The sequence below is a fragment of the Sapajus apella genome, unplaced genomic scaffold (assembly GCF_009761245.1).
Source record: "Sapajus apella isolate SASKATOON/1434 unplaced genomic scaffold, GSC_monkey_1.0 scaffold42, whole genome shotgun sequence".
Taxonomy (NCBI): Eukaryota; Metazoa; Chordata; class Mammalia; order Primates; family Cebidae; genus Sapajus; species Sapajus apella.
Genome location: NW_022436982.1, coordinates 12,027,027 through 12,052,108, shown reverse-complemented (window position 1 = coordinate 12,052,108; position 25,082 = coordinate 12,027,027). Strand labels below are relative to the sequence as shown.

The 25,082-nt window shown below is 40.2% G+C and overlaps 1 protein-coding gene across 2 annotated transcripts in view; it reads left to right on the top strand.

Annotated features, from left to right (window-relative positions):
• MTAP (methylthioadenosine phosphorylase) overlaps positions 1 to 25,082 on the top strand; it is a 94,212-nt gene that overhangs the window by 17,673 nt on the left and 51,457 nt on the right. For both annotated transcript variants that reach the window (XM_032300063.1, XM_032300062.1), the window contains exon 5: positions 16,705 to 16,807. In XM_032300063.1, coding sequence (XP_032155954.1) covers positions 16,705 to 16,807 — 103 coding nt within the window. The remainder of the gene's footprint in view (positions 1 to 16,704; positions 16,808 to 25,082) is intronic.

Below are 25,082 nucleotides of genomic sequence, written 5' to 3'. Positions count from 1 at the left end.
TGTGTTTGGAGGTAATAGCTTATGAAAATGATTATAATATGATTGCTAAATAGAACAGAATACAAAACTCCATATTCAGGGTGATCCAGATTTATAAAGTATTATAGATGATACTGTAAAGTCTGAATTGGGCACTAAGTCTTGGGTTAGTTTGCTACTTAAATGGTATAACTATACACTGTTGCATTTCCCAGATCTTGTACTCACATGTCTTAAATGTAGATATTTCACATACTGGCTCTTTCAAGAAAGCAGTTGGGTCAGAAGATGGAGACTAGAAAGAGAAGAGGTATTTCCATCAGATCTGGTTTCATTCTATCGTAGCACATCTTAGCCAGGTAACCTTAAGGTCTTCTAGTATTTGTCTGTTTATGAGCCATATGGATAACCTGCCATCTTAATGTTTCCTTGGAAGTTCAAAGTCTCTAACAAGTGCCTTTTGTGGGATCTTGCATGTGTTAGTTAACCTGCTCAATAACCGAGTGCCATCATTGAGAGTGTGGGAATACTGGCTGGAGGGTGAACTAGTTGACACTACTTTACAACAACAGGAGAAAAGAACCTGTTAAAAGAAGGATCCTTGGCTGGGCCCCAAGCCCCAAGCCCAGCCAAGGATCCTTCTTTTAACAGGTTCTTTTCTCCTGTAATCCCAACACTTTTGGGGAATGAGGCAGGCAGATCACCTGAGATCAGGAGTTCGAGACCAGCCTGGCCAACATGGTGAAACTCCGTCTCTACTAAAAATACAAAAACATTAGCTGGGCATGGTGGCAGTCATCTGTAATCCCAGCTACTCGGGAGACTGAGGCCGGAGAATCGCTTGAACCCAGGAGGCAGAGGTTACATGAGCCAAGATCACTCCATTGCACTCCAGCCTGGGCAAAAAGAGTGAAACTCCATCTCAAAAAAAAAAAAAAAAAAAGAATGATCCTAAGAGAATATAAGTTAGCATGAAATCTCAGTTTTTACATTGATTGCATATTTGCAGTGTTAACATTTTGAATATATTAGGTTAGACAAGATTTTAAAGTTAATTTTACCTGTTTACCTTTTCAGTGACCAGTAGAAATTTTAAAGTTACATAGGTAAGTGGCTCACATCATATTACTTTATCTTCTAAGTGCTACTGCCTTTGACTGAGCTGAGTGGCTTCTAATTAACCAGGCTTGGGCATATATATGATTCATTATAGGTTTGAACATCTCATAGTAGAAGAAAATCAGAACTTTTTGCCTTGTGGGTAATGCCCTGTATATGTTTGCCTGATAGCACATTTGTTAGCAAAGTGAATCTTGGTGTGTAGAAACAGGCACCTCCTACCTTCACTTGCTGATGACATCAGACAAAAATAGTGAGTTACAGGCTGTGCCATTTTTAGCTTGGGGTTTCCCAGAGTCATACCTACAGCCTCAACTTGTTTAACAGAATCATAACATTCTGTAAAGCCACCCCCCAGGGCAGTTGGGGCAGGAGCATTGAATCAGGTGGAGGTTTCATTTTGACTCACTACTGGCCCTGGGCAATCACTTTACCCACGATGTGTTGGTTCCTTCCTCCAGATGGAGGGCTGAATTGCACCATCCCTCTCTCTCTCTCTCTCTTTTTTTTTTTTTTCTTTTGAGACAGTCTCGGTCTGTCGTCCAGGGTAGAGTGCAGTGGTGCAGTCTTGCTCACTGTAACCTCACATCCCGGGTTTAAACAATTCTTGTGCCTCAGCTTCCTGAGGAGCTGGGATTACAGGCATGCACCACCATGCCTGGCTAATTTTTGTATTTTTAGTAGAGACTGGGTTTTACCATGTTGGCGAGGCTGGTCTCGCACTCCAGGACTCAAATGATCCACTCACCTTGGCTTCCCAAAGTGCTGGGATTACAGGTGTGAGCCACTGTCCCTGGCCCAGGTTCCTTTTCCCTACACTGCCTGTATATTCTCTCCAGGGACTTATCTAGAACCACGCACATTGGCCTATTGCCATAACTTTGTCAGCACATTGTCTCAGAAAAAAAAAAAAAAATCCTCATCCTAAAGTGTTTTTCAAAGGGTAGTGAAATTGTTTAACAATACGGCTATTCTTATTTTATTGATGGCCAAGCTAAAGCCCGTCACTTTCTTTTCCTTCATGCCAGCATGAGCAGGGCAGGGGACCAACATCAGATTTAAGAAAGACATGTGGCTCTCATTTTTAGGGTTGTTTTTAGAAACATTAGATTTCTCTTGAAGGACTTTGACTATGCTGGAAGCTGTTTTACAAGAAAAGTCATTCTTTCCTGAAAACCTTTTTTGTCTCCTTTATCTCATGCTGCATTACAGCTGATGAAGTTTAAAAGCCTGAGCATGAGAAAAGGGGAGTCCCAGATGTGTGCCCTGGAAAAAGAGGTAGAGAGTGCAGTGGGCCCAAATATGTTTGCATAGGTACAGTTAGTCTTTATGTCTTTCTCAAATATTCAAGGAAATTCCATAGAAATTGAAGTGAAAATAATCATCTTTAATTTGTGAGTAGAGCATCCATAGAAAGCAACATATATCTTGGTCTAGAACTTAAGTTCCAAAAGAATGTGCTATATTTTTCATTTTCTCCTGTTTGTTGCACAGGGATGGGATTCCTGTTTCTTCCTTGCCATAAGTCGTGGGCTCTGTGTGCAGTGTTCTTCACAAACCAGAAATTAAAAATAGGAAAATAGGAATCTATACCAAGAACTTTTAGGAGGCTTGTCTGCAGTAGGTTTCTTCAATGCCTATGCCTCCTGCTGGATTCTGTTTGATTAATCCATTTCTTTTAACTTGTATGAGGTCCCCATTATTAGAGCCACAAGTCATTTGTTCACCGAGGATAAAAGATGGTTAGGAGTGGTATTTGTTCCACCTCTTTGCAGTGATTAAACAGTCAATTTGAACTGGAGAAAGTATTTGACCTTTGGTCTGTCCTAAAAGAAAGTCATCAGGCTATTTATACATTAAAAAGCTCTCATATGAACTCTCATGTACTCCAAGATTCGTAATTTTGGAACTTCTCTCCTGTGGTACACACCCTTGTATGTGTGCACACCTGGCTCTCACGGAGTCACTTATGGGAAACTGAAGCAAGAAGTTCTGTTAATGGGGGGAAATGACCTCATAAAAGAGCCAAAGCAAATGAGACTTAGAGAAGTTTAGAAGCGTGACTACACATCGCTGGGCCTTTGCTTAGTTTTTACTCATCAGCCGTGCAGAAGAAAGGCGTGACTCTTTCCTGCCTCCCAGATCCAATCTACTTTTAAAGCTGGACTTCAATGATGCATTATAAAGTGGTGCACAGAATTGGTTTCTAATAAGATTTTTGCCATTGGAGCAAAGGAAGACTGTTTCCCCACCAGCTGCTTTATTCAAAGTGTGAGATTGTGTTGTCTCCTCCTGTACTTGGGGTGCATGGGCCCTCCATTTTCTAGCCAAGTTCTTTTTAGATACCTCTACACATTGATTTGTAAGTATGGGAGAACTGATGATACAGCCTTTCTTTCAACCCCAGCTGCTAACTGTCCATGCCGTTAAAGGTACATGGGCTGGGGATTCTAGCAATTTCTATACTTGCTCTTCTTCCCCTTTACCATCAATCCTGATGATTGTAGGAAATCAGTACACCATTTTGTTATGAAATCTAAGAAGAGCATCTAGGTCTATAAACTGTTTGAAAAGATGCCCACATGGTATCTTTTTTTTCATGTTTGACCCAGAATATTTGTTTGATGTGCTTGTTGAATGAATCAACGCCTTTGTAAGAATGGTACAATTAAACCAAATTCTTTTCAGATAAGCTAAAAACTTTTTATATACAAATGAATCTCATCATTCTTTGAATGTATATTATATAACGATGTTCATTCAAAAATATAAATACTATAAGTACACTGACATTTACATACATATATATTACAAATACATATCTATAGGTTGGATATAGATACAATTTCCCTTTGTACCTGAGGAAACAATTGCAACATAGATGTTATTCAGGAATTCAGTTGGTATTTCTGCTCTGCAGTTCTGTTTCACATGATTTTTTTTTTTTTAATTGAACTTTGGGCTCTGTGTACATGTGCAGATCGTGCAGGATTGTTGCATAGGTACACACATGGCAATGTGGTTTGCTGCCTCCATCCCCCCGTCACCTACATCTGGCATTTCTCCCCATGTTATCCCTCCCTGACCTCCCCACCCCACCGCTATCCCTCCCTTGCCCCTTGCCCCCCCCCAAAAGACCCGAGTGTGTGATGCTTCCCTCCCTGTGTCCGCATGTTCTCATTTTCAACACTCACCTATGAGTGAGAACATGCATGTTTGATTCTCTGTTCTTGTGTCATTTTGCTGAAAATTATGGTTTCCAGATTCATCCATGTCCCTACAAGGACATAAATTCTTCCTTTTTTATGGCTGCATAGTATTCCATGGTGTTTATGTGCCACATTTTCTTTATACAGTCTATCATTGATGGGCACTTGGGTTAGTTCGAGGTCTTTGCTATTGTAAACAGTGCTGCCATAAACATACATGTGCATGTGTCTTTATAATAGAATGATTTATAATCCTTTGGGTATATACCCAGTAATGGAATTGCTTCGTCAGATGGAATTTCTGTTTCTAGGTCCTTGAGGAAGTGCCACACTGTTTTCCACAATGGTTGTACTAGTTTACATTCCCACCAATAGTGTAAAAGTTTTCCTATTTCTCACATCCTCTCCAGCATCTGTTGTCTCCAGATTTTTTAATGATCGCCATTCTAACTGGCGTGTGGTGGTATCTCATTGAGGTTTTGATTTGCATTTCTCTAATAATCAGTGATGATGAGCATTTTTTTATGTTTGTTGGCCTCTTATATGTCTTATTTGAAAAGTGTCTGTTCATACCCTTCTCCTACATTGGATGGGTTTTTTTTCTTGTAAATCTGTTTTAGTTCTTTGTGTATTCTGGATATTAACCCTTTGTCAGATAGGTAGATTGCAAAAATTTTTTCCTGTTCTGTTGGTTGCCAGTTCACTCTAATGATTATTTCCTTTGCTGTACAGAAGCTCTGGAGTTTAATTAGGTCCCATTTGTCTTTTTGGCTTTTGTTGCCAGTGCTTTTGGTGTTTTAGTCATGAACTCCTTGCCTATGCCTATGTCCTGAATGGTTTTGCCTAGGTTTTCTTCTAGGGTTTTTATGGTTTTAGGTCTTATGTTTAAGTCTTTAATTCATCTGTAGTTAATTTTAGTGTAAGGTGTCAGGAAGGTGTCCAGTTTCTGCTTTCTGCACACTGCCAGCCAGTTTTCCCAACACCATTTATTAAACAGGGAATCCTTTCCACATTGCTTGTTTTTGTCAGGTTTGTCAAAGATCAGACGGTTGTAGATGTGTGGTGTTGTCTCCTGGGCCTGTCTTCTGTTCCATTGGTCTGTATTTCTGTTTTGGTACCAGTAACATGCTGTTTTGATTATTGTAGCCTTGTAGTATAGTTTGAAATTGGGTAGCGGGATACCTCCAGCTTTGTTCTTTTTGCTTAGGATTGTCTTGGATATGTGGGCTCACTTTTGGTTCCATATGAAGTTTAGGGTGTTTTTTTTCCAGTTCTGTGAAGAAGGTCATTGGGAGCTTGATGGGGATAGCATTGAATCTATAAATTACTTTGGGCAATATGGCCATTTTCATGATCTTGATTCTTCCTAACCATGAGCATGGAATGTTTATCCACCTATTTGTGTCCTCTTATTTCCTTGAGCAGTGGTTTGTAGTTCTCCTTGAAGAGGTCCTTTACATCCTTTGTTAGTTGTATTCCTAGGTATTTTATTCTCTTTGTAGCAGTTGTGAATGGGAGTTTGCTTGTGATTTGATTCGCTGTTATTGGTGTATAGAAATACTTGTGATTTCTGCACATTGATTTTGTATCCTGAGACTTTGCTGAAGTTGCTTATCAGTTTCAGAAGATTTTGGACCGAGATGATAGGGTCTTCTGAATAGACAATCATGTCATCTGCTAATAGAGACAATTTGACTCCCTCCTTTCCTAATTGAATACCCTTTTTTTTTTCTTGCCTAATTGGTCTGGCTTGAACTTCCAATACTATATTGAATAGGTGTGGTGAGGGAGGGTATCCTTGTCTAGTGCCGAATTTCAAAGGGATTGCTTCCAGTTTTTGCCTATTCAGTATGATATTGGCTGTAGGTTTGTCAAAAGTAGCTTTTATTGTTTTGAGATATGTTAATTTGATACCTAGTTTATTGAGGGTGTTTAGCATAAAGGGCTGTTGAATTTTGTCAGAGGCCTTCTCTGCATCTATTGAGATAATCGTGGTTTTTGTCTTTGGTTCTGTTTATGTGGTGGATTACGTTTATAGACTTGGTATGTTGAACCAGCCTTGCATCCCTGGCATGAAGCCTACTTGAACGTGATGGATAAGGTTTTTGATGTGCTGTTGCAATTGGTTTGCCAGTATTTTGTTGAAGATTTTTGCATTTATGTTCATCATAGATATTGGCCTGAAGTTTTCTTTTTTTGTTGAGTCTCTGCTGGGTTTTGGTATCAGGATGATGTTGGTCTCATAAAATGATTTGGGAAGGATTCCCACTTTTTGGATTGTTTGAAATAGTTTCAGAAGGAATGGTACCAGCTCCTTTTTGTATGTGTGGTAGAATTCATCTGTGAACCCATCTGGACCTGGACTTTTTTTGGTTAGGCTCTTAATTAGTGCCTCAACTTCAGCCCTTGTTATTGGTCTGTTGAAGGCTTCAACTTCTTCCTGGTTTAGGCTTGGGAGGGTGCAAGCGTCCAGGAATTTATCCATTTCTTCCAGGTTTACTGGTTTATGTGCATAGAGTTGTTTGTCTCTGAATATAGTTTGTATTTCTCTGGAATCAGTGGTGATATCCCCTTTATCGTTTTTTATTGCATCTATTTGATTCTTCTCTCTTTTCTTTTTTATTAATCTGGCTAGTGGTCTGTCTGTTTTGTTAATCTTTTCAAAAAACCAGCTCCTGGATTTATTGATTTTTTGAAGGGTTTTTTGTGTCTTTGTCTCCTTCAGTTCTGCTCTGTTCTTAGTTATTTCTTGTCTTCTGCTTGCTTTTGAGTTTTTTTGATCTTGCTCCTCTATCTCTTTCAATTTTGACAATAGGGTGTCAATTTTAGATCTTTCCTTGCTTCTCATGTGGGCATTTTTTGCTATAAATTTCCGTCTAGACACTGCTTTAAATGTGTCCCAGAGATTCTGGTACGTTGTGTCTTCATTCTTGTTGGTTTCAAAGAACATCTTTATTTCTGCCTTCATTTCATTGTTTATCCAGTTGACATTCAGGAGGCAGTCATTCGGTTTCCATGAAGTTGTGCAGTTCTGAGTTAGTTTCTTAATTCTGAGTTCTAATTTGATTGCCCTTGTGGTCTGAGAGACTGTTTGTTATGATTTCTGTTCTTTTGCATTTGCTGAGGAGTGATTTACTTCCAATTATGTGGTCAGTTTTAGAGTAGGTGCAATGCAGTGCTGAAAAGAATGTATATTCTGGGGATTTGGGGTGGAGATTTTTGTAGATGTCTATTAGGTCCACTGTGTCCAGATCTGAGTTCAAGTCCTGGATATTCTTGTTAATTTTCTGTCTCATTGATCTGTCTAATGTGGACAGTGGAGTGTTAAAGTCTCCCACTATTATTGTTTGGGACTCTAAGTCTCCTTGTAGGTCATTAAGAACTTGCTTTATGTATCTGGGTGCTCCTGTATTGGGTGTGTATGTATTTAGGATCATTAGCTCTTCTTGATGCATTGATCCTTTTACCATTATGTAATGCCCTTCTTTGTCTCTTGTGATCTTTATTCATTTAAAGACCATTTTATCAGAGACTAGTATTGCCACTCCTGCCCTTTTTTTGCTCATTGCTTGATAAATCTTCCTCCATCCCTTTATTTTGAGCTTACGTGTGTCCTTGCACAGGAGATGGGTTTCCTGAATACAGCACACCGATGGGTCTTGACTTTTTATCCAGTTTGCCAGTTTGTGTCTTTTGATTGCAGCATTTAGCCCATTTACATTTAAGGTTAATATTGTTATGTGTGAATTTGATCCTGCCATTTTGATGTTAGCTGGATGTTTTGCCCGTTAGTTGATGCATTTTTTTCATTGTTTCGATGGTCTTTACCATTTGGTACATTTTTGCAGTGACAGGTACTGGTTGTTCCTTTCCTTATGTAGTGCTTCTTTCAGGAGCTCTTGTAAGGCAGGGCTGGTGGTGACGAAATCCCTGAGCAATTGCTTGTCCATAAAGGATTTTCTTTCTCTTTCACGTGTGAAGCTTAGTTTGGCTGGATATGAAATTCTAGGTTGAAAGTTCTTTTCTTTAAGGATGTTTAATATTGGCCCCCACTCTCTCCTGGCTTGTAGCATTTCTGTCGAGAGATCCACTGTGAGTCTGATGGGCTTCCCTTTGTGGGTAACTGACTTCTCTGGCTGCCCTTAGCATTTTTTACTTCATTTCAACCCTGGTGAATCTGACAATTATGTGCCTTGGGGTTGCTCTTGAAGAATATCTTTGTGGTGTTCTCTGTATTTCCTGGACTTGAATGGTGGCCTCGCTTGCTACATTGGGGAAGTTCTCCTGGATAATATCCTGAAGAGTGTTTTCCAGCTTGGATTCTTTCTCTGTCACATTCAGGTACACCTATCAAACGTAGATTAGGTCTTTTCACATAATCCCATATTTCTTGGAGGCTTTGTTCATTTCTTTTCACTCTTTCTTCTCTATTCTTGCCTTCTTGTTTTATTTCATTGAATTGATCTTCAATCTCTGATATCTTTTCTTCTGCTTGGTCGATTCGGCTATTGAAACCTGTGTATGCTTCGCGAAGTTCTCGTGCTGTGTTTTTCAGCTCCATCAGGTCATTTATATTCTTCTCTAAGCTGTTGATTCTAGTTAGCATCTCATCTAGGGACCTTTTTTCTGAGTTCTTAGTTTCTTTGCATTGGGTTAGAACATGTTCTTTTTGCCCTGAGAACTTTGTTAGCACCCACCTTCTGAAGCCTGTTTCTGTGAATTCATCAGACTCATTCTCCATCCAGCTTTGTTCCCTTGCTGGTGAGGAGTTGTGATCCTTTGGAGGAGGAGAGGCATTCTGGTTTTTGGTGTTTTCATCCTTTTTGCACTGGTTTCTTCCCATCTTAGTGGCTTTATCTACCTGTGGTTTTTGTAGTTGGTGACTTTCGGATGGGGCCTCTGAGTTGATGTCCTTTTTGTTAATAATGAAGTTATTTCTTTCTGTTTCTTAGTTTTCCTTCTAACAGGCCCCTCTGCTGCAGTACTTCTGGAGGTCCACTCCATACCCTGCTTGCCTGGAGATCACCCACAGGGGCTGCAGAACAATAAGGGTTGCTGCTAGTTTCGTCTTGTTATCTTCGTCCCAGAAGGGTACCTGCCAGATGTTGGCCTGAGCTCTCCTTTATGATGTGTCTCTTTGGGTATACCAGGGTCAGGGAGCTACTTGAGAAGATAGTCTGTCCCTTATCAGAGCTCAAGTGCTCTTCTGGGAGCTCCGTTGTTTCGTGCAGAGCTGCTTGACAGGTACTTTTAAGTCTGCTGCAGTGGAACTCATAACCACCTCTTTTCCCAGGTGCTCTGTCCTAGGAAGGTCAGCTTTATTTATAAGTTCCTGTCGTGCTGCTGCCTTTTTTCATAGATGCCCTGCCCCACACGGAGTAGCCTAGTCACAGTCTGCCAGCATAGGTGTTGCTGAGCTGCCGCAGGCTTTGCCCAGCTGCTGTGTGAACTGTCTCAGTAGTGGCGGACTGCCTCGATAGTGGTGGTCGCCCTTCCTCCCTCTGAGGTGGACTGTCCTGTGTCCAGCTGCGCTTGCTGCGAAATTCTCAATCCAGAGTGTTTCAGATTGCTTGTTTTGTGGGGGTGGTACCCATCGAGCCAGATTGCCCTGTCTCTGCCTCTTCCCTTTCAGGTGAATGGGGGGGCTCTGTCTCCCAGGCATTCCAGGCTCCAGTTGAAACGGCTGCCCAGATTTGTGTGAGTTTCTGTGCACCAACCCTGCACTGGTTGAAACTGCCATGCTGAACACTCCTGGCACTTTTTGGCCTGGGGATCTCCTGGTCTGTGCGCAGTGAAAATTTGTTTGGAAATGCGGTCGGCACTCACCCTCTGTGTTGTTCTTGCTGGGAACTGCACTCCGGAGCTGTTCCTATTTGGCCATCTTGGATCCTACTTCCTGTTTTTTTTTGTTGTTTTTTGTTTTTTTTTTTTAGTTTCTTTGTTGCCTGGGGTAGAGTGCAGTGGCCTGATCATGGCTCACTGCAACCTCAACCTCCTGGGCTTAAGCAGTCCTCACACCTCAGCCCCTCCAGTAGCTGGGATTACAGGAATAGGCCAGTATGCTTGGCTACTTTTTCTTTTCTTTTTTTTTTTTTTTTAGAGATAGGGGTCTCACTATGTTGCCCAGGCTGGTCTCATACTCCTGTCCTCAAACAGTCTTCCTGCTTTGGCCTCCCCAAAGTGCTGGGATTATAGGCATGAGCCACTGCTCCCAGCTGCATTAAAAAAAAAAAAAAAATCAGTTGAGTAGGACTTGCTCAACTGCTATCACTGTCAAAAATAGCTCAAGGTGAAACTTGCAAACATACTAGTAAGGAGAAGGATGAGATTTCTTTTTTAATAGGGTTGTTTATCAGGAATGTTTTGCAAATAGTGATTTTATTTTCAATGAGAAAAATATGACCCAAAGGTGAATATTAAAGGAAACATAGTGTGATTCCTGGTGCTAAGTAGTTTCTATAAAACGTGGTTAACATGTTGGCCTGTAGTTTCTAAGGCCCATGTTTGGATTCTCTCCCTCTCAAAGAATGCAGTGAAAGAATCCCAGCTTAGAAGCGAGGACATCCAAAATTCTTTCCTGGCTGTGCTGTGAAATTCCTTTGTCATATACTGTCCTCACCTGCTAAATGAGTGTGTTGAATTGATTCCTAAAAGCTGTGGTATCCTCCCCTCCCCAGATTATTTCTTCAACTTGTTTTCTTATTAGAACTGGGAGAGGTTCAACTGTGCTTTTGTCATGCATTCTTACTCATCAGGAAAGTCCCACTGTAAACACAGTGCTGAGGGATCAGTTATGTCAGTCTGTTTCCTTCTCCCAGAGACAGCCCTGCCTTGGGCTTCCCCTAGAACTTTATTTCATAGCATAAAGCTCTGGGCCCAGAGGTTGGGAGTTTCTATCTCTTAATGACTAGAAAGTGTTTTATGACTAATAGTTACACAAGGAGCCTTTGTTTAGCTCTTTCTCTCTTTCCTGTCAGCAGCGATTTTTAACCCTTACTGTTCTTACCTCTTCTTGCTCAATTCCCTCACTCTTGAGCTGAGAATGTCACCTCCACCTTTATAGGGAAGACAGAAACTTAGGCATAAACTCACCGCCTTCCTTCACCTTCCCTTTCCCCAATTATGTGAGTCCCCATTCTTTGTCATCCTCTTGTCTGTAGCTGTCCTTGAAGTGGTGTCCACTACTCCCCTGGATGAGGTTCATTCTTAGGTTCTGTTTCATAACTTCTCATCATAGATCCTGTTATTAAAAATCCTATACTACCAGTTTTTGAGTTTTTATTAGGTGTCACAATCAGTTAATCCCATTATTTGCATACAGCAGTCATATTTCCAGTTTATAGTTGAGGAAACTTAGGCCCTTACTATGTTTCTGACACTGCTCATTATTACGGTTCTAGCAGACATCTTCTATCTACCTTATCCTTCCCTTTTACAAAAGGTGAGAAAACTGAAGCCCAAAGAGAGTATTGTCACCACCTATGTAGAGCTAGAATTTTTATTCTTGTACACTGTTTAGCATGATCTTATTAAATATAATAGAAAATAAGGGAAAACTATGGTCCCTGTTTATTAAGCAGCCTTACCTGGCTGGGATATAAACATCCACTGGTTTTTTTCCTTTTTTATGCCACCATGAGCATTTAGGAGCACTCTTGATATCAGAGCAGTAGGAGGATCTTAATGATGTTGATCTAAATTCATAACTTTTCACTTTCTTCTTTTTTTTTTTTTTTGAGACAAGATCTCACTATGTTACCCAAACTGGAATACACTGGCATTACAGCTCACTGCAGCCTTGACCTCCCGGGCTCAGGTGATCTTGACACCTAAGCCTCCCAAGTAGCTGGGACTACAAACGTGTGACACTACACTCAACTAATTTTTCATATGTTTTTGTAGAGACAGGATTTTGCTGTTACCCAGGCTGGTCTTGAATGTCTAAACTCAAAGGATCCACCCACATTGGCCTCCGAAAGTGCTAGAATTACCTGTGTGAGCCTGACTTCCTTCTGGTTATTAAGACAGACTTGTTCTGCTTCTTAGTCTGATGTTGTTTCTGTCAGAATTTTTCTGACAGAACTGCCCATTCATGCTGCTGTTTGATTCTTGGGATATATTCTAAATGATGGGTAGATTCACTTCTCCTAAACCATCTTCCTTATGAGCAGCCATTATTCTGCTCTGCCAGTAAATTAATTGACTCAGGATTCTGCATGTTGGGTCTTGTTGTGGATACAGACCATATTCTGAGAGCTCCGCAGAAGTCGATGATTGTGTTTGCTTCTGCTGGGGGATGGGTGTTTGTCCTCAGCTTGTTTGCAACACCACATTTCCTCAAAGGAAAGATATTAACTAACAGCTGTCTTTAAGCCAATGTAAGAATCTTGATTCAAGAAACAACCTACTAGTCAATCTATTTCTAGGCTGCTTTTCCCCTTTTCTTTGTCTGAAGGTGCCACTGTTCTCTCTTTGACTGTCTTGAACTCATTTCTCTTGCCAACACACATTATTTCGTCTCCTTTACTCTTCTATAGGCATTTTTTTTTGTCTACTGACTTTTCTTATCACATATCCCTGCTTGACTGCCTCAAGCAATTTGTTGGGTACCCTTGACTTGAGACCCATCAAAATGTCATTCTTTTGGGTTGGCAGAAGAAACGTCCAGAAGCATATTTTCCATAAATGATAGTGACTAGTGCCAAGTACGTGCTTCATGTTGTCTTATTCAGTTCGTGACGGGGACTTTATAAGGTAAGTGAGATTACTCCCTTAAATTTAAGGAAACTGATGTAACTGAGGTGCAGAGAGATGAGAGTGACTTTCCCAGAGGTACACAGCTAATGAGTGGTAAAACCAGTAGATCAGTCAGTTCCTGAAATCCATGTTTTCCAGTAGGATCCCAAGCTAATGGGCAGATAAAAATTAGTCCCCTTGCCTTTACTGGTTAAAGCAAGAGTAAGGGGACTTATCTTTTATTTCTGTAGGTTAGGAGTGTATTGTGGGTCTCACTGAATTTTAAAAAGTTGTCAGCAAGACTGCATTCCTTTCTGGAGACTTAGGGGAGAATCAATTTCCCTGCCCTTTGCCACTCACATTCCTTGGCTTATTGCTCTCATTCATCTACAAAGCCAGCAGTGGCAATGGAGTCCTCACCTCTCATCATGATGATATTGACTTCTGCCTCCGTCTTGCACATGTGAGGACCCATGTGAATACATGCCATCTACCTAGTTAATCCAGAATAACCTTTCCATTTTAAGATCAGCTTGTTAGCAACCTTAATTCCATTTGCTATGTTAGTTCCCCTTTGCTATCTAAAGTAATATTCATAGGTTCTAAGGGTTAGCATATGGACATCTTTGGGGGGGTGCATATTTGAAATCTAAAATGGACATGTTATTATATCATAGTCTATTGGGAGGTAGCCACTGGAGGTTTTTGCAGCCTTGTTTTTATATTTAAGCAAGGGTGTACATGTGTGTCTTAGTCTGTTCTGGTTGATATAATGGAATACCATAGACTGAGTACCTTCTAAGCAACAGAAATTTCTCAGTTCTGGAGGCTGTCCAAAAAAAGTTGCCAGCAGATTTGGTGTCTGGTGAGGACCCACTTTCTCACAGATGGCACCTTCACATGGTGGTAGAAGGATGACCTAGCTCTCTTCGGTCTCTTTTATAAGGGTTCTGATCCCAATCATGAAGAATCTGCTTAATCACCTCCAAAAGGCTCCATCTCCTAATACCATCACCTCTTGGGAGTTTGGATTTCAACATAGGAATTTTGGGAGGACACAAACCTTCAGACCATAGCAGTAGGGATGTTGCTAATACCTCACGAAGAAAGAACTTGAAGAAGCTGAGTAATTTGCCCAAGACCACCCAAAAGTTCATTCAAATCCAGGGGCAAAACTACATTTCCTGTGTTTTCTCCATATCACTCAGAAAACTCAGCATGAGGGAGAAATATGATTCCGAATATAGAAGAGCTGTTTTGGCTGGAACTTGGAAGGCAACAGGCAGGCTCGATTGGGCAACAGTCCCCACTTTGTGGGGTGTGACCAGCAGGCTTATTCCAGGCTTCTTGCTAAGTTGTAAAACTTCTGATTTCTCTGATAGATACCTTCAGAAAGAGGACTGGTGGGGTGCTATTAAAATTTTACACATTTCATTCTAGAATTTCGTTTGGGAGCATAATCCACTGTCCTCAACTGTGATTATAAATCCCATTGCTCTTGATCAGCATTTCATTCAGCATTAACAGTGCCTCATCATGTTATACTGTGCAGGTATGTTGCTATTTGTAGGAATTTAAGTTTAGATCATTAAACGTTTTAATACGGAATATATTGACACTTAAGTTGATGCAGAGAACCACAAACAGGTGGGCAAACTGTAAGAGGTGTTTCTCATCTGTACCTTCCCTTCTAGCATCTTGATAGTATAGCCCAAAAACGACTTTAAGGCCTTGCTTCTTCCCCAGGGCTACCCTCTTTTCTTGCCTCTTACAAGGTTGAGGGTTGTGAGGCTCCATCTGGTGCTGACTCCAATTCTGTCTCTTTCCCAGACCCACAATTGTGAGCTGCAGTGGGATATCTGGACGTCTTGGTTGATACAATCTTCCTAACACCCTTGTAAAATAGACGGGTGAATACTATGTTTACTTATTGGAAAATGAAGAGTCAAAAAGGGCAATCTGGTATAAGTCACATAGCTAGTAGTTGGGGAGCTTTGTTGAGAAGGAAAAATGCAAAATGTTCCACCTGTGAGAGGAAATTAAGACTGTAGTTAATAAGTATCATGTGCATATTAACGTTGCATGAAGCTTAACATAAGTACATCTTATTCTTAAGGTTAAAAAGTTCAAAGCAAAGGTGGTGGGGGGGGGTGTTCCAAGGCAGATGCGTGGGGATAGTCAGGAGATAGGCAGAGGTAGATGAGATGCAGGCATTATGGTGTGGAAGTTAGTTGGAGTATAGCCACTGGAGGCTTTTGTGGCCCTGTTTTGATTTTATATCATAGTTATAAGTAGGGATGTTGCTAATGCTTGACTCATCAAAGGCTGAAACAAAGCCAGAGCTGAAGTTGAGTACGTGGCATTGTTTTATTGGTTAATCTTTCAAAAAGAGAAAAGCCTCTGTTTATACAGGCTCAAACAGTCATTTGACCTGTTCTTCAACTCCATCTGGAATTGCTTTGGGGTTAACTTCGCATTTCCCCTAAAGCACATATGACAGGGTTGGGAGAAGCTTGGATGGTGTTTTCATTCCTCTAGAACGCTGAAGCCTTATCTCAGAGTGAGGTGGCTTCAGTGCCACTGTTTAGTGTGTGGTGGACTGGAAGTAACAGGTTAATTTCGGCGAGTAGACATGCCAGCTGTATAAACGGAGCCAGTGAAACTATTTCTCAGTGCTATCTCCCACCCCTGGAAGAGGACATTATGTTATCTACCTGCCCCTGGTGGCTTCCCTTGACCATTATCTCCCGTGCTGTCCCCTCTTCCCTGTGTTATTCATCAGTTCAAATTTGGAATAATTGAATGCATAGAGAAAGTGGCTTGTTCTGAAAACTTCTAGCAAGAAATTTCTAGGTGACTTGGTGCTAGATTAATTTTAGCCTCTCATGGATTCAAAACTGTTTTGTCATAAAACTTGAACTAAGATACTTTAGAATTAATTACAGCTAGGAGAGAAAAAATCTAAGACAGCAAACAGAAAGATTCCTAAATACGGAGCAGGACAAGTGGCTATTTCAGTGGGTCACTGGCATTAAAAAATATAGTTGGGGATACAGGCAAGAATTACTCTTAGAAATATGATAATTAAATGCAAGGTAAGTACCTTGTTTGAAACCAATAAAACAACTGTTTTAAAAAATTGTTTTAAGACATTGGGGAAATTTGCATCTGCTCTGAGTCAAAGCCTGGGGTTTGTGTCTGTGAAAAAGCTAACAGAGGAAGCAAGTTCAACAAAATTTCAGAAACTGTTGAAATCTGGGTGATGTGTATATGGTGACATGTATATGTTCACTATATGGTTTTCCACATCTGTGATGATGAAACATTTTCGTATTGACTTCCTAAGTGTTTTACCTGCCGTTCTGAGCCCAGAGTTGAGTTGTACCTGCAGTCCACCGCACCGTGGTTACTGCATCACGGCTGCCAGACCACAGACACTAATTCTTGTTGTGCGGTGTGTTGCCGCCAGCTCAGGGCCAAAAAAGCTGAATATCACCCTGAAGCTTTTATAAACAAATTGTCTTCAGCTTATCCAGAGCAATTGAGTCTGGAGTAAAGACCAAAAGATTGACTTAGATAAAGCTGACTCACCAGCCCTTGGAAGATGGAAAGATGGCCTTAAAATAAAACAAACAAAAACCTTTTTTGCTTAATTTCATAGGACCACTATGAGACCACAGTCCTTCTATGATGGAAGTCATTCTTGTGCCAGAGGAGTGTGCCATATTCCAATGGCCGAGCCGTTTTGCCCCAAAACAAGAGAGGTATGTAGTCTTTCTAGAAGGTGTACCAGAATAAATTATATGGACTTGGGGTGGCATCTGGCATTTGTCTAACTGGCAGAGCAGGTGGCCCCATACCCTCACTCAAGTTTGCTTTATATTATACAAAGTCTTATGAAGAGTTATTTGCTCTTGTTAATAATGCTCTGTTACTCTAATTCATTTTAAGCTGAACCACTCAAAGTTCCAACCATCCTTTTTAATAAGCTTTGATTTTGCTGTCTGGATACCTTTTAAATGATTTAACATAGAATATCACATTACTCAAGAGTATACAGTCTGGAGACAGATTACTTGGGATCAAATCTCTGCTCTTCAACAAAGTAGCTATGTCCAAGAGGACAAATTATTTGACATCTGTGCATTTCAATTATCTTATTGTAAAATGAAGATAATGATAGCATGTACCTTATAAGACTGTGTGAGGGATGAAAAAGTTAATACTTAATGAAGTCTCTGAACCATGCCTTTCAGTTATGGAACATGATGGCTGGTAACTGCTTTGATGAATTAAATTACTGTTACTGATCACCTAAAAATGGTCAGATTGGCAACTGTTGCCTTCATGCTTAGTTTGGCCATTACTACCCAGCCTTCTGTCTACTGTTATAGCCAAATCACAGAACTGTAGGGATAACCCCACAAAAAGGCCAGTGGTGGTATAAGGTGTGGAATCACAGCGTTAGTTCCCAAGGGACAAAAATGGCTACCATGACTAAGAAGTCTGCCTTAGTCCACATGTGCTACTTCTCTTACAATCCCAGGTTTGAAAGTCATATGCAACTAGAAAGATCAGAAGTATTGTTAGAGATGAACTGCCTCATAAAATCAGCCTTATAAGTTGACTTAGAGAATATAAATACCTAAACATGTTATTCATTCAGATAATGTTAACACCTGCATATAGAAAGTATATGATTTCTTTTAGCATTTATGTTTTACCCTACATAATCACAGAAAACCCATTTCCTTATAGTTAAGAGCAAGGACACCTAAACTGAGAACACAGAGTTGGGATATTTCTAGTCTCAAACGAGAATTTGGAATCTAAAACTAAGTACTGGGGGAAGCCATTTCACATTTACCACTGCACATTGATTCTCTCTGACTTTAGGAAAGTACATTTTTTACTTTTTTTTTTGTTTGTTTTTCAGTGCCAGATGAAATTTGTATATGTATGTATAGCATGTTTCTGGATAGTTATCCACAGAATGTATCAGAAAGCTACTGGTCTTACCTCTGAAACACAGATCTGCCCACATAATTTGCTATCCTGGGGAAATAAAGTATGGATAAAATTCTTGTCCACTTCAAAATGGGGACACCTTGGGAAGAAATAGTCTAAGGAGAGAATATGCATGCTGGTATGAATCTGAGGTCAGCTATCAGGCAAAATACAGTGACTTGGGGAACTAGTATTAGAAGTAGGTGGGGGAAGCACAAAGAAGCTATATAGAGCACATGCGAATGTGGGTCTGGGGTGATAATTTTCAGTAATACAAGTGAGCCTCCCTTGAAGCCAAATTAATTCAGCTAAAGGACCCTACATGAAGACTGAGAGAATGCTGGGGAAGGCAATTTAAGAAAAAGGCAAAAATAAGCCTTCAGAAAGAGATTTTTAAATATTGTCTGAAAACCTGATTAGTAAATGGTGCTGCCACTTGGTAATTTTCACTTTTAACATCCACATGATGTTTCATGTACTGACGGAATAGGACCATCATGATGAATTGTCAAGTGGCAAGCAAGGTACTCGGTGGTTGTACCATATTCTACCATTTATGTTAAAAATGTATATATACAAAGAAGTAAATATGTAAATATACGCAAATAAAATATCTTTGGAAAGTTAACAAAAAAACTGGTAACAGGAAATAGGGAAGATGGCAGATAAGAGACAGGGCTAACATGCAGTTCCCACATGGACAGACAGAACAGCATATAGAGACACTGTGATCTTTTGCTCCAAGAACCACTGTAGGAACTTACCAGGAAAACCAAAAGAATTCAAAGATCCTTTGAAAGAAGTGGCACACCACTGCAAATTCAGCAAAACAGGCAAAAATCTGAGTTCTCAAAGTGTGAGTTGGGGAGAACCTACCTCCAAACATACATCCCCACTGAGGAAATCTAAAAATCCAGATCATGGGAGAAGGATTTAAACTTATCTAGAGATGAAATGGATTTAGGGAATTATGTGAAATATAAAGTAGAAGTAGCAGCAGAAAGTGCCTTGAATGTACTCCCAGTCCCCACCTTGAGTCCAGTCCTGACTATATCTCACAGTGGCCCTCAGGAAAGGCAGCCATTGGAATTGGAGAGGGATCGCAGGGCAAAGGAGTGAAATTTTAGTGGTTTCAGCTGGGCACAAATTTTCTTGGGTGGACTAGCAGGAGCTTCTGCCAGTGGGGTAGGCAAACGGGAAAGGGTAAGGTCAAAAGCCATGCTTGCTTTCTCAGTGGGGTAGCTCACAGCCTGGGGCAAGGTCTGAACAGTGCACCCTGGGAGTGAGACTAGCCTCACCAACTGCATGGTGGCTGGGTGAGGCCTCTTGCTGCTGGATATCCCCCACTACCCTGGCGAAATATATGATAAAGCAGAAGCAGCCAAGATCCCCTCTGGAACATAAACACGTTGGCCTGACAAACCACCCCCACCCCCTAATTCCCACAGTAGATGCAGCAAGACCTGCCCAAGAAGAGTCTGAGCCCAGACCCACCTAACCCTGCTGCCACGTGATGGTAACTCCCTACCTGCCCTGGTAGCTGAACTCAAAACACAGAAACTCTTTAGAGCTTTATGGCCCTGCCTATTGCCCAAGAAACCAAAATAGTTACTTTGCGCATTTTAGGTCAAGCTTAGAGCCCATTGCTACTACTGCAGCTGGTGCTGTCTTGAAAGTACCACCTCCTGGCTGGAGGCCAGTCAACTCAGGCCATTACAGCAACTCATGAAAGAATAACTCTGATCCCAGGAAGGAGAAGACAATACCTAATTGCACTGGCTGCAACATCCTGGGTAACCAGAGGTCCTGAGTGTGTCCACATGACAACTTCACTGCTAACATAAGCAGCATTCAAGAGAGCCAGCACACTAAACATTTCTACAACCAGTGACTCTTGCAGAGTTTACTTCGCTTCCCTGCCATCTCTACCAGAGCAGGTGCTGGTAGCCACAGCTTGGAGACCCGAAGATGGATCATATTGCAGGACTCATTGCAGACATCCCCTAGCACCAGACTAGAGCCTGGTACCCCCAATGGGTGGCTAGACCCAGAAGAGCAGTAACAGTCACTGCAGTCCGGCTGTCAGGAAGTCGCATCCCTAGGGGAAAGGGAGAGCACCACAAGGGATCGCTGCATGGGACAAGAGAATCTGAACAGCAGACCTTGAGTTTCAGACCTCTCCAGTGAAATAGTCTACCAAAATGACAACCAGAAAAACATTTCTGGTAATACGACAAAACAGGTTCTGTAAAACCCCCAAAAGATCACAGCAGCTCCTTAGTAATGTATCCAAACCAAGAAGAAATCTCTGAATTGCCAGATAAAGAATTCAGAAACCTGATTATTAAGCTATTCGAAGTAAAAACCAGCAAAAAGAAATTTTAAAAAACAATACAGGATATGGATGAAAACTTCTCCAGAGAAATACATATAAAGAAAAAACAATCAGAGCTTCTGGAAATGAAAGACACGCTTAGAGACATATAAAATGCAATGGGAAACTTCAACAGTAGACTAGAACAAGTAGAAGAAAGAACTTCAGAGCTTGAAGACAAGGCTCTTGAATTAACTGAATCAGACAAAAATAATTTTTTAAAAATGAATTAAGCCTTGAAGAAATTTGGGATTATGTTAAATGGCCTCACCTAAGAATAATTGCTGTTCCTATGAAAGAAGAGAAATCTAAAAGTTTGGAAAACTTACTTGAGGGAATAATTGAGGAAAACTTCGCTAGCCTTGCTAAAGATCTAGACATCCAAATACAAGAAGCTCAAAGAACACCTGGGAAATTTATTGCAAAAAGATGATCACCTAGGCACATATTTGTCAGGCTATCTAAAGTCAAGATGAAATAAAGAATCTTGTGAGACAAAAACATCAGATAACCTATAAAGGAAAACCAATCAGATTAACAGCAGACTTCTCAGCAAGCCAGAATCCAGAAGGGATTGGATTCCCATTTTCAGCCACTTGACACAAAATGATTCTCAGCCAATAATTTTGTATCCAGTAAAACTGAGCTTCGTAAATGAAAGAGAGAGAATCTTTTTCGACAAATGCTGAATTTGCCACTACTGAGCCAGCACTACAAGAAATGCTTAAAGGAGTCCTAAATCTTGAAACAAAACTTCAAAATACACCAAAATAGAACCCCGTTAAAGCATAAATTGCACCAGACCTATAAAACAGTAATACAATGGCAAAATAACAAGGTCTTTAGGCAAAAACCAGCATGATGAATAGAACAGTACCTCACATTTCAATACTGATGTTGAATGTAAATGACCTAAATGCTCCACTTAAAAAAAAATGCACAATGGCAGAATGGATAAAAAGGTACCAACCAAGTATCTGCGGCCTTCAATAGAGTTACCTGGCACACATGGACTCACATAAATTTAAGGTAAGGGAGTGGAAAATGCTATTTCATGTAAATGGAAACCAAAAGCAAGTAGGAGTAGGTATTTTTATATCAGAAAAAAAGCAGACTTCAAAGCAACAACAGTTAAAGGAAAGAAGGACACTATGTAATGATACAAGGAGTAGTCCCAACAGGAAAGTATCACAGCTCTAAATATATATGCACTTAACACTTGAGTTCCCAAATATATAAAATAATTACTAATAGACCTAAGAAATGAGATAGATAGCAACACAATAATAGTGGGAGATTCGGTACTCCTCTGATGGCACTAGACAGGTCATCAAGACAGAAAGTCAACAAAGAAACAACGGATTTAAACTATAACCTAGAATAAATGGACTTAACAGATATTTACAGAACAATCTATCCAACAACTGCAGAATGTACATTTTTTTTTTATCAGCACATGGAACATTCTCTACAATAGAACATATGATAGGCCACAAAACAAGTCTCCACAAATTTAAGAAAATCAAAATTATATCAAGTACTATCTCAGATCACAATGGAATAAAATGGGAACTTAACCCCAAAAGGAACGCTCAAAACTACAAATACATAGAAATTAAAGCTCCTGAATGATCTTTTGGTCAACAATAAAATCAGATGGAAATTAAAATTTTTTTTTGAGCTAATGATTATAGTGACAACTTATCAAAACCTCTAGGATACAGAAAAAGTGGTGCTAATGGGAGAGTTCATAGCATTAAATGCCTACATGAAAACATCTAGAAGAGGACAAATAGACAATCTAAGGTCACACCTCAAGGAACTAGAAAAACAAGAACAAACCAAACCCAAACCTAGCAGAAGAAAAGAAACAATGGAGATCAGAGCAGAACTAAATGAAATTGAAACAAGAAAATACAAAAAATAAATGAAACAAAAAGCTGATTATTTGAAAAGATAAAATTGATAAACCATCAGTGAGATTAACCAAGAAAATAAGACAAGATCCAAACAAGCTCAATGAGAAATGAAACGGGACATACTACAACCAATACCACAGAATGCAAAAGACTATTCAAGGATACTATGAACGCCTTTATGCACACAAACTAGAAAATCTAGAGGAGATGGGTAAATTCTTGGAAATACACAACTGTCCCTGATTAAATCAGGAAGAAATGGAAACCCTGAACAGACCACTAACAAGTAGCACGATTGAAACAGTAATTTTTAAAAATTGCCAACAACAACAAAAAAAATCCAAGACCAGATGGATTCACAGCTGAATTCTATCAGACATTCAAAGAAGAACTGGTACCAATCTTACTGAAACTTCCAAAAGAGAGAGAAAGCAGGAATTCTTCCTAAATCTTTCTATGAAGCCAGTATCCCCCTAATTCCAAAACCAGAAAGGAACATAACAAAGAAAACTACAGGCAAATATCCCTGTTATACATAGATGCAGAAACACTCAACAAATTACTAGTTAACCAAATTCAACAGCCTGTCAAGCTAATACACCACGATCAACTGGGTTTCATACCAAAGATGAAGTGATGGTTTAACGTAGGCAAGTCAATAAATGTGATACATCATATAAACAGAATTTCAAACAAAAGTTATACGGTTATCTCAGTAGACAGAGAAAAAGCTTTTGAATTTGACACAGTCCTGCATCTAGTTATAATTAAAACCCTCAGCAAAATTGGCATAGAACAGACATACCTCAAGGTAATAAAAGTCATCTATGACAAACCCACAGCCAAAGCAGTGGGGAAAGGACACCCTATTTAACAAATGATGCATGATAATTGGCAAGCCAGATGTAGATGAAAAATGAAACGGGACCTTCATCTCTTAACATTATACAAAAATAAGCAAGATACCACCTTGGTCCTGCAGAATGGCCATAATTAAAAAATAAAATAAAAAATAGATGCTGGTGTAGATGTGATGAAAAGTTAACACTTTTACACTACTGGTGTGTGAATGTAAAGTAGCACAATGGAAAACTGTATAGCAATTCTTTACAGAACTGTCATGTGACCCAGCAGTCCCATTCCTGGGGGTCTACCCAGAGGAAAAGAAGTTATATGAAAAAGACACTTGCACATGCATGTTTGTAGCAGGACAATTTACAATTGTAAAAACTATGGGACCAAACTAAATGCCCATCAACCAATGAGTGGATAAAGAAAATGTGGTATATATACATCATGGTGCGATGGTTAATACTGAGTGTCAGCTTGATTTGATTGAAGGATGCAAAGTATCAGTTCTGGGTGTGTCTGTGAGGGTGTTGTCAAAGGAGATTAACATTTTCCCCCATTTATTTTATTGCATTTTAGGTTTTGGGGTACATGTGAAGAACATGCAAAATTGTTGCATAGGTACACATATGGCAGTGTGATTTGCTGCCTATTTCCCCATCACCTACGTCTGGCATTTCTCCCCTTGCTATCTCTCCCCAGCTCCCCACCCCGCACCGTCCCTCCCCTATTTCCCCCCAACTGACCCCAGTGTGTAGTGCTCCCCTCCCTGTGTCCATGTGTTCTCAGTTTTCAACACCCACCTATGAGTGAGAACATGGCGGTGTTTGATCTTCTGCTCTTCTGTCAGTTTGCTGAGAATGATGGTTTCCAGGTTCATCCATGTCCCTACAAAGGACACAAACTCATCGTTTTTGATGGCTGCCTAATATTCCATGGTGTATATGTGCCACATTTTCCCTATCCAGTCTGTCGTTGATGGGCATTTGGGTTGGTTCCAGGTCTTTGCTATTGTAAACAGTGCTGCAATGAACATTCATGTGTACATGTCCTTATAGTACAACAATTTGTAATCCTTTGGATATATACCCAGTAATGGGATTGCTGGGTCAAATGGAATTTCTATTTCTAGGTCCTTGAGGAATCGCCACACCGTCTTCCACAATGGTTGAACTAATTTACACTCCCACCAACAGTGTAAAAGTGTTCCTGTTTCTCCACATCCTCTCAAGCATCTGTTGTCTCCAGATTTTTTAATGATCGCCATTCTAACTGGCGTGAGATGGTATCTCAGTGTTGTTTTGATTTGCATTTCTCTGATGACCAGTGATGATGAGCATTTTTTCATATGTTTGTTGGCCTCATGTATGTCTTCTTTTGTAAAGTGTCTGTTCATATCCTTTGCCCACTTTTGAATGGGCTTGTTAGTTTTTTTCTTGTAAATCTGTTTTAGTTCTTTGTAAATTCTGGCTATCAGCCCTTTGTCAGATGGGTAAACTGCAAAAATTTTTTCCCATTCTGTTGGTTGCCGATTCACTCTAATGACTGTTTCTTTTGCTGTGCAGAAGCTGTGGAGTTTCATTAGGTCCCATTTGTCTATTTTGGCTTTTGTTGTCAATGCTTTTGGTGTTTTGGTCATGAAGTCCTTGCCTACACCTATGTCCTGAATGGTTTTGCCTAGATTTTCTTCTAGGGTTTTTATGGTGTTAGGTCTTATGTTTAAGTCTTTAATCCATCTGGAGTTAATTTTAGTGTAAGGTGTCAGGAAGAGGTCCAGTTTCTGCTTTCTGCACATGGCTAGCCAGCTTTCCCAACACCATTTATTGAACAGGGAATCCTTTCCCCATTGCTTGTTTTTGTCTGGTTTGTCAAAGATCAGATGGTTGTAGA